The 17,828-nt window shown below is 40.2% G+C and overlaps 2 protein-coding genes across 5 annotated transcripts in view; both read left to right on the top strand.

Annotated features, from left to right (window-relative positions):
- Positions 1-17,828, top strand: part of PDCD1LG2 (programmed cell death 1 ligand 2) — a 58,904-nt gene that overhangs the window by 17,124 nt on the left and 23,952 nt on the right. For all 4 annotated transcript variants that reach the window (XM_027773416.1, XM_006152417.2, XM_027773417.1 and 1 more), the window contains exons 3-4: positions 4,034-4,339; positions 16,928-17,197. In XM_027773416.1, coding sequence (XP_027629217.1) covers positions 4,034-4,339; positions 16,928-17,197 — 576 coding nt within the window. The remainder of the gene's footprint in view (positions 1-4,033; positions 4,340-16,927; positions 17,198-17,828) is intronic.
- LOC106735288 (40S ribosomal protein S4, X isoform-like) lies at positions 7,216-7,869 on the top strand (the record flags this gene model as incomplete). The annotated part of the gene is made up of 1 exon (XM_027773409.1): positions 7,216-7,869. A coding segment is annotated over one exon (639 nt), but the record flags the coding sequence as incomplete, so codon positions are not given.

Raw genomic sequence — 17,828 nt, 5'->3', positions numbered from 1 at the left:
GGCCTTCTGCTTAGTTATTCTGATGTGCAGCCAGGCTTGAAAAAAAAACCTCTTCACAGGTGTTTGTAAAAGTACTTTGATTTCCTCTGTAATTTACAATAAGTAAGAATGTTTTAGGATTTCAAAGCTGTATTGCATTTCCTAAACTCCTTGTTTTATATGGAGTAATCAAGCTCAAAGTTTTGTATGACTTAGAACGAAGCCTTAATTGGAGCAAAATTAGACCAAATAACAATTACTCTTTTAGTTATTCTGAACTACTCAGATATGTGATTCATATTTGCTAATCGCTCTTTCCTCTTTTGAACATTAACTGAAGAATGCTATACCTACAACTCCTAGCACATACTCTGTTGTAAGACAGAAGGGAAAGACAAGCAGAAAATGGACTTTTATTAAAGGCCCAGGCTATGAACAGGTGAATCTGCTTCACGGTGAGGGGAGTTCCAGAGGAAGCAGCAGTAGCTTTCTCTCATGAGAAGAAAGTGTACTGTGGTCAGTAAATTTGCTAATTAGATGCAACTGAGTCTACACCCAAAGTCTTCTACCTAATTCTTATTGTTACTGAGACTCATCAACCTTCCTTCCAAGACCTATTTCCTCCCATTTTCTGTCTTATCATATATAATAAGAGAAGACAGTACTATAAAACAGTAAAAGTAGCAATAAGTTCCTAAGCCTGGTATTAAAAGAAAAACTTTAGACAAATTAAATTTAGCAGTGATTATTTGAACAAAGAAATGACTCATGGATCAGGCTATAGTCAGACCAAAAATGGTGCAGAATGCTCTACTAACCACATGTGCAGGTTGCATTTGTAGTCAGAGAAAAGAAAACATGATCAAATTTAATGGCATTTGGCACATAGAAGATGCTTAGTACATATCTAATGAATCTTCTTCCTGGGAAAAGTGGATTTGATACCAGGTGGTTCTGTCTTAGTTATAAGGGGACTTAGTAACTCAAGTATTTAGAGATGGTTCTCATCATAAAGTAATCTACTCTTTTAAACTAAACTATTCTGGCCTAAAGCAGCTGCCAAACTCCCACTCTTGGATTCCTGTGCATAAGCCAAAATCGTGCATGTTAGGCTGTTTCTCTTCAGCTGGTTACTAAGTTACAGCCAATTACACTACCCACACGTCAGTCACTCACAGAAAGTCCGCCTTTTAGGCTGTTCTTTTAGCCTACCATCCCCCTGTAACCAATAGTTTCTCTACCTCACTCCATCACTTACATTTTTTATACAGCATTTTTCCTTTTATTGCACATGTCACTTTCCCGTTTAGCCAACTTTGACGATGAGGCTCACTGGAGTTGTCTGAAAGTTCAGGGACAACTGCCCGATTGAAATTATGTTAAAATTTGCTCAATAAAACTCTGCTCTTTTAAATTGAATAGTTTATTTTTCTTTTAACCACCCTTAAGCAGGTCCCATTAGGGAGAGCCTAACGTGAAAGTTATTTTAAGCGTAGTGGATTCTGCAAAATGGAACCAATGGAAATGCTGAAGCATGATATCCTTTTTCACAAATATCATCCCAAGGTCTTCTCAACATGGCCCAGCAAGCACAAATGTGATTAAAATCATTTTACACAGAAATATTGACGTTATAGCCCTCTCTCTGTCCCAATCCTGCACTAAAGAATATTGGGCTTATGTTAACTTCTCTCTGTACCATAGATCTCTCCAGAAAGACACATGATTGTCCTGGCCATAGTTAAAATAGGGTGGAGGCAAGATTAAACTCAGTTTTAGTAATTCTTAGGTTTGCGCATATCACTATCATGTATGCTGTGTGGAGATTAAGAGTGCCAATTCATCTGATCTTGGACAACTTGTGACTTGATTAGAGGAAAACAAATATGAATATGGTCAGCCTCATCCTTTCTTTCTCCTCCTCTCTCTGTCATTTATTTCCCAAACTCTTAACTGGAACTTGGTATGTGCTAGGTACTAGGGATAGCTAAGCTAACTCAACCTGCTCATTATCTTCAAAGACTTGCAAGATATTGGGAAGAAAAACTCGAATCAGAAGATAATTGCAGTGTGAATCCTTCAGGCAACAGAAAACTCAAAAGTGACTTATATTGTGGAATCTAGTCAGGGAATGGACAGTCCTGGTTAGTAGAATATTCTGGTAGTACTGAATGGCAATACATTCCACAGATAGGTTACCATATGGATTAATTCCAAAGAATTAAAACATGGTACAAAAGAAAGACGCTAACATTTGCTGGGTACCTACTAGCACCAGACCTGGGCATTTCACATGTACCACCTTATCCAGTTTTTGCCACGATCATGAGAGGTGGGTACTAACACAGCAAGGGTAAGCAGCTTGCCCAGGATTGCGTACCCAGGATTAGACCAGTTATTTCTAAGCCTAAAATGCTGTGAACCCCCACATTATACAAGCCCACTGTGTATCCTTTTTATTTTCTATCAATAAGAGAAAAGGAAAAATGGAAATAATATTTCATGTATACTGTTATGCACCAGGTACTTTATAACCATGTCGCTTAATCCTGGAAACATGACCATGAAATATGTATTGTCATTATGACTTTATAGTTGGGGAAACTGACTCTAAGAAGTTTTCTCCAGGACAATTAACAAAGTGAAAATTCAGAGCCAGTCAAATGTTTGACTTCAAAAGTTTATAGTTTCCACTTGGAGAGTATTTTCCAAAATGTAAGGCACATACCACTGGAAGTCTGTAAGATAATTTTAGATGGGGCAAGAATCAAGACCTAAAAGGAGTTTAATTATTCAGAGACAAGTTTATTCCCTTTTCAATTGTATTTCAATTCTTCAATTACATATAATTTGCAATTAGACTCCTATATTTCTAACACTGGATATTTTTCCTTTTAATAAAGCAGAAAGCTTCCAGGAAAACATAACATCTGGGTAGAATTCAATAACATTGCTTGATTTTCATTACATTTGTATTTGTTTCTATTCTCTACTAACCAGTTCAAGTGATACTGGTCTTCCATCTGCCACAGGTGTCTCCTTTTTCATTAAAAAATAATAATAAAGCTGAGTTGAATTAAACACTTCTGTAAAAAAAAACAATAGCATAAGGAGTGGCCAAACATGGCGAAACAGTGTTTGTACGAATAAAGTGTGAGAAACTGTACAAACTGTATTCATTGTGAAGGAGGTATAGGATGATCTTGAAGTAATTTATGAATCAACACAGATGAACTCAAATTATATTCAGTAGAGCTTGCTTTATTTATTCAGTCAGATGCTCCAATCAACAAATATTTGAAGGCTTCCTCTCAGCATTAGCTCTCTGAAGGGCTGAAGGGTTGTTTCATTATAAAATGTGGCATGGGAAGAGTGTAGGATTTACTGGCAGGTAAGCCTGCTTTCAAATCCTGATAGCGGGCTCTTTGACCTTGCGCCTTTCAGTTTGCCTCTAGGAATCTCAGCCTCTTTATCTGTAATGTATCAGTAGAGTGTCTAGCACACAGTGAGAATTCAAAAAGTAATGGCCATTGTTGTTGTTATTATTATCACTGGTAAGAGGAAGTAATATCTGGCAGGGAAATATATAAATTCCCCCATATGGATTAAAGAAAATTAATCTGAATAAGAGGATGTGAAGGCAATGAAGTAAAATGGACTCAGACCGTGATGGTAGGGGAGTTGTAAGGAGGAATACTGTTCACACGTAAGGGATGGTTTGGGATGACTGCAGGGCTTTCGGGGAGGAGGGAGATGTTACAAAGAGCAAACAGTGCTGGCATCAGGCACTCCTGCTGGGCACTCAGGGAGGAGCAGGAGGGTGGTCAGCTGCACAGGTGGGATTGTTTTGAGGTGAGCACTTCCTCAGAGAAGTGGATCAAGAATCCCACTCTTGCCCAGAAGAGATGGGGCAAAGGAGAGAAAGGATCCCAAGGGAATGCCTAAATTATGGCAGGTATCTTTTTGGGGTCTGCAGGTGGGAGGCGGACCTCAGCTCCTATTCCTTGAAAACTAAAATGGGAGACCATGGCAAAATGTCTTGTTTCCTTTTCAGCCTTATTCACAGTGTCGGTCCCTAAGGAACTGTACGCAGTAGACTACGGCGGCAATGTGACGCTGGAGTGTGATTTTGACACTGGAGGTCATGTGGAACTTGAAGCAATAAAAGCCAGTTTGCAAAAGGTGGAAAATGAAACATCCCCAAACAGTGAAAGAGCCACTTTGCTGGAGGAGCAGCTGCCCCTCGGGAAGGCCTTATTCCACATCCCCAGCGTCCAAGTGAGGGACGCAGGGCAGTACCGCTGCCTGATCATCTATGGGTTGGCCTGGGACTACAAGTACCTGACTCTGAAAGTCAAAGGTGAGTGGTTTCGAGGACTAGACTCCATGGAGCCATCTCTCCTGCAAGGACCTGCTCCAACTGTTACAGAAACCCACGAAACGTAGTTCAGGCCAAAACTGGTTTTAAGGAAACAGCTATTGCTGAGAAAACAAAAGCACTTCTCAGAAATGGCTTTTGACATCTGAGTACCAAGCAGCTGAAATTAGGGTTAATAGAGGAGAAGTTGAAAAAACTGAGACAGGGCTAGAAGAAGCAAAGGTAAGCTTTGCCTAAACACAGTTCTCCCACTGAACATCCCTATCCTGATTATGAAGTTTCTCTTTTTCAGGAGTTTATTCTTCTAGTCCAGAGTTTTTAAACCATGGTTTGCTACATAATAATGTCCTTCTTGGTCAAATTAGAATAAATAAATAAAGTTAAATAAAATAATTCTTTTTAAAAAGACTAGACATGAAGGTGAACATTGCTTTCACTGTGTCCTTGGGCAGATTGTTTTGCTTCTCATAACCTCAGGCACCAGTATGGTGTGTTTTGTGTCATTATTGCATTTCCTGCATTTAGGCAGGCATCAGCTGGGAGGAACTCTAGAATACCGAAGTTAGTCTCAGTTCATTTACTGTGAGGAAAGATGGCATATATTCTCACGATCCCCTAGGGCATAGAGTAGCTGCACCCCTATACCACCACCACCACCCCACGGTGCATTAATCTCTACCTGAACGTGGTGTAGGAGCCAGTCATCTTGCTCTTTGTCTCAGGTTTGGGGTAGCCTCTCATTCCCAGGAAGGCACTATGCCGACTTCCTTACCTAAAACAAGAATTTCTTGGATGTGGGAACCATTCCTTAAAACAGTGGTATTGGGGGGACCAGCAGTTGGTGTAATGGCTATGTCACTGGACTCCCAATGTAGTCGACTGCGGTTCAAGTTCCGGACCAGGTGGCTTGAACTCGCATGGGAGCATGTGCATGCCTGCCCAGGGTCCCAAGAGGAGAATGGAGGAAAAGGGACTGCAGTGTGACTATCCCCAATGGGGGGTGATTTCTTACTTCCTGTCTCTCTGCCTCTCTGTCTTTCTGGTGAGCGCACGCGCCTTATAGCAAAAACCTCTCCAAAAAAAAAAAAAAAAATGGCAGTGGTATTAGGGCCCCACAGACGGCATAGCGGTTACACCGCTAGACTCACACAAGGCTGACCTGCTCAAGTCTCGAACCTGGTGGCTTAAAATTCATGCCAGGCATGTGTTTGTGCATGCCCAAGATCCTGGGAGGAGAATGGAGGAGAAGTCCCCTGGCCATCCCCCTGGGGGGTGATTTCTCACTTTCCCTCTCACTATCTGTCTGTCTCTCTCTAGTGAGTACACATGCCCTAAGACAGAAACATCTAAAAACAAACAACACAAAAAACAGTGGGATCAAACTGGGGTAGATGGGGATCCAAAGACTTTCTAAGGGATGCATGATCACAGGCAGTTTTAGGAAATGAGTTTCCAAATCTCATCTTTCCCCAAAATACTCTTCCCTAAAATTGATGAGCCTGAGAATATGTCTGCCAGGAAAGGCTCTTGGGGTTCCCCTGAAACACTTCCTCTTATATTATTGCTTTCTTGTACTTCATATAAAGCTTAGTTCTCACCCATCATGAATAGTATGTATTAGACTCTTCCAGGGTGTACAAACCTCTGTAGTCCTAAAAACAAGGGTACTGGGAAACGTTGACACCTTATGGATTGTCATGAGGGATAAATCCTTTCGTAAATCAAGTGGTATCATTTTTTTCTGCTTTCAAGAAAATTGAGAGGCCCTACTAGAAATAAGGGCTGATAATCAAAATTGACTGATTTTTGCCATATAAATCATGTAATTTCGAAGAATGAAGTGACATTGCTGTAATAAAACTGCTTCCATCCCCACCAACTCTCTCATATGAACAAGTTCCCTTAGCCCTTATAACAATAGACATGAAAAATAGAAATAAAATGGACACTGAATTTTACCATGGAGTCATTCTAACCATAAGTCATATGCTTCCTCAGATTCATAAACAATTTGAAAAAGAAAGTCCTATCAAGAGATACATTGTCTGGGACCAGCAGTTAGCCTAATGGCTATGTCACTGGACTCCCATGTAGTCGACCACGGTTCGTGTTCCAGACCTGGTGGCTTAAACTCATGCTGGGCGCATGTGCGTGCGTGCCCAAGATCCCGAGAGGAGAATGGAGGAGAAGGGATTGCGGTGTGGCCATCCCCCCCGGGGGGGTGATTTCTCGCTTTCTGTTTCTCTGTCTTTCTATGTCTTTCGGGCGAGCGCACGGGCCCTATAGCAAAACCCTCTCCCCACCCCCCCCCAAAAAAAAGACATACATTGTCAGTGACTATTTCTCTTATTATTAATAATGATCAATGTTTATAATTTCAAATTTGATTATATGTAGTGATAATAATGGAAATTAGATCTCTTTTTTTAAAGAATTATTTTATTTAACTTTATTTTAATTTGACCAGAGAGGGATAGAGTGAGAGAGAGAGGGAGAGGGAAAGTGAGATAGCAAGCTGCCAGGTCTCAGACTTGAACCACAGTCAGCCATGTGGGAGTCCAGCATTCTTAACCACCACGCCACCTGCCAGCTCTGGAAATTAGATCTCAGTGCAGAAGAAAACTGAACATTTATAGCCTCACAGTCATTAAAAAGAAAATTAATTTTAGTAACTATAAATCATATAATAATAGAAGAGCTGTAAAGCATTAAAAAAATATTGTAGTAAGGTAAAATTCTGGGTGTTCCTCTGGCTTTGCGGCGTCCTCAGCCTAACCTGCCGGCGGCAAAATCAGAGCACCCCTAATTCCAAGTCTACGAAGCCCTACCCAGAGCTGGACCCAGCATCTTGCTAAACTCTTAAGTATGCTTTAACAGGAGATGAGGTAAAGAAGATCTGCACACAGCGGTTCATTAAGATTGATGGCAAAGTCCGTACTGACATAACCTACCCTGCTGGTTTTATGGATGTCATCGGCATTGACAAGACGGGAGAGAATTTTCGTCTGATCTATGATACCAAGGGTCGCTTTGCTGTCCATCGTATTACACCTCAGGAGGCCAAGTACAAGTTGTGCAAAGTGAGGAAAATCTTTCTGGGCACAAAAGGAATCCCTCATCTGGTGACCCATGATGCTCGTACCATCCGCTACCTGGATCCTCTCATCAAGGTGAACGACACCATTCAGATTGACTTGGAGACGGGCAAGAGTTCTGATTTCATCAAGTTCGACACTGGTAACCTGTGTATGGTGGCAGGAGGTGCTAGCTTGGGAAGAATTGGTGTGATCACCAACAGAGAGAGACATCCTGGCTCTTTTGATGTGGTTCATGTGAAAGATGCCAATGGCAACAGCTTTGCCACTCGGCTCTCCAACATTTTTGTTATTGGCAACGGCAACAAGCCAGGGATTTCTCTTCCCCGAGGAAAAGGTATCCGCCTCACCATTGCCAAAGAGAGAGACAAGAGACCAGCCGCCAAACAGAGCAGTGGGTGAAACAGTCTCTAGATTTTATGTTGGAGAGGTCTTCACACTTAATTAAAGATGATATAGCATAAAAAAAAATGTAGTTAACATAAGTAAATGAAAATTAAAAGATAGCCTATTTGGATATTGTCTGTAACTTTTTTTTTTTAGCCAGAGAAGGATGTACTATTGAATTGGAAAATACAGTTCCTACCCTAATAAACTTTAGAGTCAGAAGCAAAAAAAAAAGATAAAATTCTGTAGGGCACTTGGAACAGGAAGCAAGTTTCAAAAAATAAACTGAAACAATGTTAAGCTGTGACCCTTACAGAAGAATTTAGTATTTTTCAATGGACGATGGTCTGCATAAAAGACACCTTCTTTGATATTTAGATGTCATTGTATACATGTGTGAGAGTGAAGTAATTGTTTTACAAAAAGTATAAATATTTTTTAAGTGCGAAACATTATGTATTCTCCTAAAACGGAAACTCATGAAAAACTATAAGAATCACCTTGATATGTAAGAGAGTGCATAGTGCATCACAATTCTTTTAGAGGAGAACAAGGGAACAACAACAACAAAAAAAGTTGAAAACCCGAGAATCTCTTGTCTCAATTAGGGGCCTCTAAAGGAAGCAGGTTAGATGTGGGGCCCCAGTGAGGGTTCCTATAGATGGAGTAGAGGAAAGTGTATACTCTTTTAAATGCCTGATACATGACATGAACCTTGAAAATAGGTGTACAGCATCTCCTTCTATATCTGGGCAGCAATTTACCTTAAATATATTGAAAAGAGTGTTGATTTCAAAAGGACAAAAAAAAAAAAAAATAAGATGGAATAGCTAGAGTCTGGAAGAGACCATAATAAATGGCTATGGTTTGCAGCTATGTGGCTGGGAGCAATTCCTCCGAAGAAGGGCAGAGAGCATGGTTAAAAAAATGAGTAAAGAGATCCAGCCCAAGGTACCCATGAGTCTCACAAGCCAAGGTGGTGAGGGTTGCAGCGGCCAGTGCAAAGGATCCCAAACAGGCACAGAGCAAGCACTAAGAACACAAGGGTCAAACCAGCCTGAGACCTGGGCACGGGATGGGGTTGGGGCAGAACCACACCAGGAGTGGGTGACAGCTTGCAGAAGTACCCCAACCAACACACACCCCAGCCAGGCAAGCATGCAACTGCAGCAAGTGCAGGAAGGGGGCTCATTAGAAGGGCTGCACCCTAAGAAGTGGGAGCCAAAGGGCATAGGGAGGAAAATAGTCGAAGAGAAGCAGGCAGGAGTGAAAAGATGACTGCACATTTAAATATCTAGGCCCAAGGAAAACATTTGCTATAAGAAAGCTTTTAGCAAGACTGGTAGAACCACATCTTTGCCTGGGAAATTTTCTGCCTTGGAAAAAGGCAGAAAAAGGGGAATAAGAGTATCTGGAGCTTTTGTGTGTGTGTGTGTGTGTGTGTGTGTGTGTGTGTGTGTGTGTGTTGAATGTTGAAGGGACAATAACTCTTGGGGATTATAAACTTTTTAACCAAAATTTACTCTCCAGGCTGATTAACAGATGAACTGAAAGTAATCCTGAATGATATATTTTAGTGCTTTCTAGAAGCCTGAATGAATTCTCTAAGAGCATAGCATGTAAAACTTCATGATGATACAGTAGATAGTCTTATGTTAATTTTAGACATGACATTGTTACTGGTAACATGTGTGTATCAGATTGCCAGAGTCAACCAGTGAAACAGAAACAGTTTAACCCTGTGGACACCCAAAGCAAAAAATAGGAATTTTTTTAATGAGACGGAGAAGCCAAGCAGGTACAGGGAAGCAAATCAGCAATTAGCAGCAGCACAGAAGTCTGCTACTACTGTTGGGCTAAAGGGAAAAGGAGGGAAGCCAGGGTGAAATAGAGCCCAGAGATTCTCGAGAGTCACCTGACAGATACTGGAACCCTGTTCATTGGGAGCTGGAGCTAGGGAAGAGAGACATCTGTTGCTAGAGAGATAAAGCATGAGTGAGGAATACCCTTATTTCTCCCTCTCACCCACCCTCCAGCCTTCCTGTCCTGCTTCCTACTGGCTGTGAAGAGCCTAGCATACTCAACCTGTAGGAATCTGCTTCTCTGCCACATAGAGCAGAGAAGAAAAAGTGAGGGCTAGGTCTAAGGATAAACAAATCCAGGTGCATAATGTGGTAAAATGTGACTTATTTAGTACAGCTGACTGACCTATTTTATAACAGACCTATTTTATAACAACTAGTAGTTGTTTAGTTAAGGCCAACAGGGTGATTGATGGTCTAGAGTCAACTTGAAGACCATCTCCAAGTGCTAAGGGTCTGTTATTTAGGTTTTGGATATAACCAACTTAGCTGGGCACTTAGCACAATTTAGTAAAATTAGTTTTATGACCATAAGCTGCATAAAATCCTGGGTTGGACCCAAAATATGCTTAGCTCATAGGAACTAAACAGTATACTTTGTGTTCATTAGATAATATCTGGAATATAGAGCATGGCACAATATAACTTTTTAGAGAACATTGGCATAAATAAGTTGTGTCCAAAGACTGATATCTGGAAGTGAGTTTGAAAACTATGATGTGTTAGATATAGTTAAAGAAAGTGGGCATGTTCTGATTAGGGTTGAAAAACCTAGCTCATCTTCAAATATCTGAGCCTCCCTATAATATGGAAGAGTTATTAATTGCTAACACTAATTGAGTATTTAGTATGTTCTAGGCATTTAACTCATTTAATCATCGTAATACTCCTGTTAAAGATAAGCGTTATTGTACCCATTTTATAAATGAGGAAACTGAGGGTTTGCAAAGCCACATAATAGCCATTGGCTAAAGCCTAGTCGAATCTTTCAAATTCTAAAGCCCTTAACTATTGTGCTTGAAATAGAAGGTGTTTTCAAAAAGTTCATGGAAACTATGTATTATAGGGGGAAAATCATGAATTTTAAAATTTTGCACCAAAGCCAGCCCAACACCCAGCAAAAAGTCACAATCCATGTGCATCTGAGGTGGGCCTAGCCCTCCCCCTTTAACTGAAAAAAGCCTCTGTCCCAGACCCTCCTTCCGGCCCAATAGCCAGCGAAAAGCTAGGTAAGAAGTAACGTATAATCCATCAGATGATCAGAAACCACCACCACAGAGAAATATGTGAAATCAAGGAAATATCTCTTCCCCTAGGGGAAAGAACAGCCCTTCATCATCCACAGACAGTATAATGTAATTCGTGGAAACATCAAATAAAGAATTTAGGATATTCGTAGTGACAAAGCCAACAGATAAGAGAGACGACAAACTCCAGAAAAGGCAGGAGAAAAGAGACAACAAGTTCCAGGAGGTGAGAAAGTTCTTCCACAATCTGAAAGAGGAAATACACACCTTTAAAAAGAATGAAACAGAACTGTTAGAGATGAAGGCTGTAATACAGGAACTCAAAACCTCCCTTGAAAGTATAAACAGCAGATTAGAGCATGGAGAAGATTGGATCTCAGGTGGAGAAGATAGAACCTCTGACCTAGAAAAACTCACCAAAACGACTGAGAAAATGACCCAAAAACATGAGAATAGTATATGAGTAATACTAGATACCATTAAATGCCCAAACAGCCAGATAATCGGTATCCCAGGTGAAGAAACTAATCAGGGCATTGGTAATATATTCCATGAGATCCTGGAAGAAAACTTTCCAAACTTAGAGAGGTATTCAAATATCCAGACCCCAAAAATACAAAGGACCCCACATGGAATCAGCACAAAAAGATCTTCTCCAAGGCACATCATAGCCAGATTGACCAAAACCACAGACAGAGATAAGGTACTGAAATTGTCAGGAGAAAGCCAGACCCCAAAAATACAAAGGACCCCACATGGAATCAGCACAAAAAGATCTTCTCCAAGGCACATCATAGCCAGATTGACCAAAACCACAGACAGAGATAAGGTACTGAAATTGTCAGGAGAAAGGCATCAAGTTACTTTCAAAGGATATCCCATCAGGCTAACAGCAGACCTCTCGCTGGAAACAATGCAAGCAAGGAAAGAATGGGAAAATATATTCAAAGTGTTAAGTGAAAAACAATTTCAACCAAAAGTACTGTATCTGGCAAGATTATCCTTCAAGTGGGAAGAAAAGATAAAAACATTCTCAGATAAATAAAACCTGAATTTACTACACCAAACCAGATCTTCTAGAAGTTCTGAAGGGAGTGCTATACCAGGAAAACTAAAGACAGACAAATAAGAGAACAAAGAATGATCAAGAAAAAGGCCAACTTAATCGTAGGGACAAGTTCTTAAATATCAATAATAATGTTGAATGTTAATGAAAAGATCAGACCACACTTACACTGCGAATTCAACCAAAGAGACTGAATTGGTAAAATGGAATTCTATGACTTTTTTTCTAAAACATTACTGATTTTTTTCTCTGCTTTGTCTTCAGATTTAAGATATTTTGTTTTGAGTTGTTGGGATCAGCAATTAGTTAAAAAAAATTTTTTTTTAATTGAAACATAAACTTTCCTCTCTTCCTGACCCCTTTGTGATTGGAAAATATTTGTGAGCATTCTTATTTTGTGGCAGGATGGTTATTTGCATAAGTTCAATAATACAATAGTATCTGTTGCCTTGCATCAGAAATTGAATTCTTATGGGGCTTTGTGCAAATAACGGACCAAACTGAGATTAACCTAATTTTTTTTTTTGGCAAATAAGTTAGTTTAGACCTCTTTTTGTAAAAGGGGGAATATACAGGGGGAAAATGGTTCCGAAGAAAATTACAGTGCACTTGTCACTAGATTCTAGCTTTATCCATACTTTAAGATCTTTTGTGAATCAATAAAATGTGGGGAAAAAAGTTTAGTATGGAAGGGAAGGAGGGGAAAGGGGAAGGACAAAATGGGTAAAAGTATGCTTAAATGACAAAATGAGAGCTATTTGCTGATGATAATGTATATAGTAATAGCCTTGTCTTGACTGACATGCATGGTATTTGCATTAGAAAAAGAAATGTATACTGTAAAGACATGATAAAATGTAAATTAAAATTTAAAAATACATTAAAATATGTGAAATATGACCAAAAAATTTTTGTACCATTTCACTTTAATTCCATCTTTCTGTAAACATTTTGAAATCCCCTTGTATATAGAAGTCACACTCAAAAACTACATTATTTTCAAGCACAGGTGCAGCATTCATTAAGATTTATCTAGCACGCATCTTGCAGAGTTGGAAAAGATATTTCTTATTGAGCAGGAAGTTGGACAACTTCAATTTTAAGATCACTTCCACCTCTGAAATTCTAAAACTTACTCATCTCTTCCTAAGAATACCACCCTTGGTTCAGCTTCCTCATTGTGTACGGTTATTAACAAGGCTTTTTCAGACACTTCCCAAATTAGGAAGAGGTTTTGGAGGCATTTTTGAAATAGTGAAAATGTAGGATGTAGACGCCTGTCTCTTCCCCAAACCTTGCTGATTTCTTTTAGCTACACATTTCTCTCCCATCTGCTCCCTCATTTATCTACCCCAAGTCTAAGTTTCAGCTGAGCTCCTGATTCCTGGCCTTTCTACCTCTGAAATCATCTCTGAACCTAGCCACCAAGATCACCTTATTGTCTTTAACCACCCTGCAGGAGTGCCCTGGACCCTCACCTGTAATGCACTGTTCCTATGAATCCACTTACTCTGTTTCCATACTCACAAAACCTGAGAGCTTACAAGAGGACAGCAACCAAGAGAAAATAAGCATAGATAAATAACATAAAGTGAAAAATAAAGTGAGTACTGAATGGGCATGATTCAGATACATTTTAGTTGATGGTGATTGATTATAATTTGATTTCAGAGAGACTGGTGAGTCTAACCAGGTCATATCATTCAGTAAACTGCTTCAGAATATGATTCTCCTCATCTTCCATGAGTTCTAGGTGCTCCTACATCCCCCAGGAGAACGTATTTCTCTTCCTATTCATGTTATTCCATCCCCCGATTTTTATATAACAATCTTCTTATGGTGAGTCTGAAGGAGAATACAGCATACTCTTGCTATGAAAGCTCTGAGTTCAAGTCTTCCACAGACCCTCAGATTCTGGCTACTGCCCTATTTTAAAAATAGAAATATGGATATTTTCCTACCTCGTAGTGTTCTGGTATCGTTTAAATGAGGTAATGTTTATGTTAAGGGAGTGGGGTCTGGTTTTAGAAACACCCCTGCTTCTCTCCAAGTTCTTGAATAAGTAAGCTATACACATAAGAATCTGTAGCTAAAGCAAACATGAATACCATGTTTTAAATTAATAGCTGGATGGGCATGTGATTTCCCCTCCTCCTCTCCCTTTGGGGCTTCTCTGACCATGCTGGAGAACATGACTTATAATAGGAGGCTTATTTATTGCTCACCCATTCTTAATTTAAGGGTCCAGATTTACAGATCACATCTGAAACTCACTCATCCATTCCACCTCATGGGTAAGAAAATCTGCTTTGCTCACCCGGTCACAAGCAGAAGCTGGGATACTCTGGGAAGATGTCAGAGCTTTCTGAGACACACTGGCAGGTACCCACCAAGTGGAGACAGAGACTTTGAGAGCATCAAAAGTTCCACAGGTCATGATCAATACTTCAAAAGGCTCCATAGACGATTCACCCTGCTCTCTAGTGAGCCCTGATCCAGTGGGTATCTTCAGCTGTAACTAGTCAAACTGGCATCTCATAACATGGAGACACACATGAGGGAGGTGGACAGGCAGGCAAAAATTGTAGAAAGGGACATGAATATTTCTTCCTCCTCTATAGAATGTAAAAGATGTGACACAGAGCTTAACACATAGCAAACAGTAAATCATATGTAGTTGATGTTTTCCACGTGGTTGTTATCTACTATTTTAGTGTGAAATCACTTTTCACAAAGGGTGTACCCATCTATACTTCCAAAAATTGAAGGAAAAAAAATTTCATACCTGTGCCCTTAGTTCAAGATTACCTTTACTTCAAAGATCATATTGAAATTCTATTTCTTACAGAAATATATCCTGCCTAATAAAGCCAATGTTCATTCCCTCTTGCACTCACCAAATATCAATAGGTTGCTTTATATATGCTCTGATGTCTATCTGTGTTAATATTTATTTTTAGCTATTATCTATTACAAAATCATTGGACAGCTTATCCTTGTGTCTCCTGGTTTCAATATCACCTTTGTCTATTTATTTTAAAGTTATTTTGGGATGTTTAAGTTTTTTATTTTAGTTCATTAATTTTTAAATGACAAATAATAATTGTTATATTTGTGGAATACCAGATGATGCTTTGATATACGTACACATTATAGAATGTCAGTCAAGCTAATGAACATATTCTTTACCTCACCAATTTTTTTGTGCTGAGAATGTTAAAAATCTATTCTTTTAGCAGTTTGAATTATATGATACATTGTTAACTTTGGCCACCAAGCAATGCAGTAGATCAGGAAACATTCCTTTTATCTGAGACTTTGTACCCTTTGTTCAACAAACATCTTCCCCTTAGGCATCTTCCCCCATTTCCCCACACCCAGCCCCTGGTAACCACCTTTCTACTCTGTTTCTATGAGGTTGACTTTTTGGATTTCAGGTTAAGTGAGATCATACCGTTTTTTGTCTTTCTAAGCCTGGCTTATTTCACTTAGCTTAATGTCCTCCGGTCTCACTCTTGTTGCAAATGACAGAATTCCCCACCCACATTTTTAGGGCTATATAATAGTATCTCATTGTGTATATAAATAAATTTTCCATTATGTAGATATATTTATATACATAATATTTTCATTTTATCATATGTTAGATATATATTAGTGTATGTATACTATTTTCTATTTTGGTGTATACCCTTGTTAATTTTATATCTAGAAAGCAAGGAGCCATACTTGATTAATTCGCTCAGCATGTACTGCACAGAAATGTGTGTGCATGAATTGTGTGTGTGTGTGTGTGTGTGTGTGGGTAGGTGTGTTGGGTAGAAGTGTATGATGAATATGTTCAACTCTTGACTGTCTATATGCATTATCTAGGTCTTTATTTTTTTTTCTCTTCCTTATATCAGAACAGAGGAAGGAAGTAGTAAGTAAATTTTCTATTGAATGTGTTTGAAAAGCATTTTAAAGTGAGATATAGGGGTTATCTAATGATTTTACTTATCCATCCTCTTTCTAGCCCCCCCAGTTGTGAGTTCATTTACAGCACTATGAGAAGTCAAGAGTGGGACCAGCAGCTGGCATAAAGTCTATGTTGCTGGACTCCAATGTAGCCGACCGCAGTTCCAGTCCTGGACCCGGTGGCTTAAATTCATGCCAGGTGCATGTGCGTTTGTACTCAAGATCCTGAGAGGAGACTGGAGGAGAAGAGACTGCAACCTGGCCACCCCCCTGGGGAGTGATTTCTCACTTTCTGTCTCTCTGTCTCTCTCTGCCATTCTGGCAAGTGCGCACACCCTATAGCAAAAACCTCTCAAAAAAAAAAAGAAGCCACAGAGTCACAGAATGGTAGCTTAGAGCACTACTGAGATCTGAAATCAGCCTTCCAACATTCAAATATTGGCTCCACCAGTTATTATCGCTAGGGAAAACACCTTCAATTACCAACCGTGAAAACTGGGAACAGTGGTCTGGGTCTGTGGCCTGGTGGTTAAGATAGCCAGATCCCACACAGATGGCTGCACATCACCAGACCCAGTGTCTTGAGAAATCCACACTGGGCACACGTACATGCCCAAAATCCTGAAAGGAGGGAGAAATGGAGAAAGATAGGGATTGTGTCATGACCATTCGCTAAGGGGCTATGTCTTCTCTCTGCCCCTCTCCTCTGTCTCTCTGGTGAGTGCACACACCCTCTGACACACATATAAAGACAAATTGGGAACCGCAATGAAGCCATCTTTGTTGTATTGTAAGTCTTAATTCAACATATACAAAATAGCATGGTATCTGGGACATAGAAAGTGTTTAAAATATTATTAATAATTATCTTTTTTCGTTTTATGTGATATTAAGTAGTGAGTTCTACAAGAATCAGAAAAGAAAAACTAATTTCTTTTTCTTCTTATATTTTCCAGCTTCCTACAAGAATATAAATATTCATAGCCAAGAGATCCCAGGGACAGGTGAGGTGGAGCTCTCCTGTCAGGCTAAAGGCTACCCTCTGGCAGAAGTGTTCTGGCCAAATGTCAGTGTTCCTGCCAACACCAGCCATACCAGAACACCTGAGGGCCTCTACCAAGTCACCAGTGTTCTGCGCCTAAAGTCACACCCTGGCAGAAACGTCAGCTGTGTGTTCTGGAACACTAATGTGAAGGAACGTACATCAGCCACTATTGACTCTTTAGGTAAGCGCTGCCCCTTTCCTAGCTCTGGCAGTCAGAGGTCAGGCAAGAAGCAGCTAGCACACTCAAATCCTGTCATTTGAGGAGAGTGCCACAAAAGGACTGCTTACGAAGGCATGGTAAGGATTGAGAGAAACTAGTGCACAACACTGGGACTTCAGTTTTGGGGAGCAAATACAACTGTTGGAGAAATTACCTGAACCAAAAGAGGGCAGCTGCAGGGAAACACCACTGAACAGGAATTATGACCTGTAGAAAAGGGCAGATGAAACCCACAGCAAATCTAAAGGGTGGAAGCTGGAACAAACACGCCAACCTTGTTCTGCCCCCACTCTGCAGTCTCCTGCTGGTGCCTCACACTGGTGAGACCAGGCCAAAAGTCAGGCAGCAGGGAGCTATTGATGCATTCTATAAAGGTAATCCTCTCAAGACCAGCAGTTAGTGTAATGGCTATGTTGCTGGACTTCCATGTGGTCGACCGCAGTTCAGACCCGGTGGCTTAAACTCATTCCAGGCACGTGTGCATGCGTGCCCAAGATCCCAAGAGGAGAATGGAGGAGAAGGGATTGTGGTGTGGCCATTCCCCCTGGGGGGTGATTTCTCGCTTTCTGTCTCTCTGTCTCTCTCTGCCTTT

The sequence above is a fragment of the Tupaia chinensis genome, unplaced genomic scaffold (genome assembly GCF_000334495.1).
Source record: "Tupaia chinensis unplaced genomic scaffold, TupChi_1.0 Scaffold000354_1, whole genome shotgun sequence".
Taxonomy (NCBI): domain Eukaryota; kingdom Metazoa; phylum Chordata; class Mammalia; order Scandentia; family Tupaiidae; genus Tupaia; species Tupaia belangeri.
Note: the sequence above shows the minus strand (reverse complement) of the source record. Positions and strands in the feature narration are given on the sequence as shown.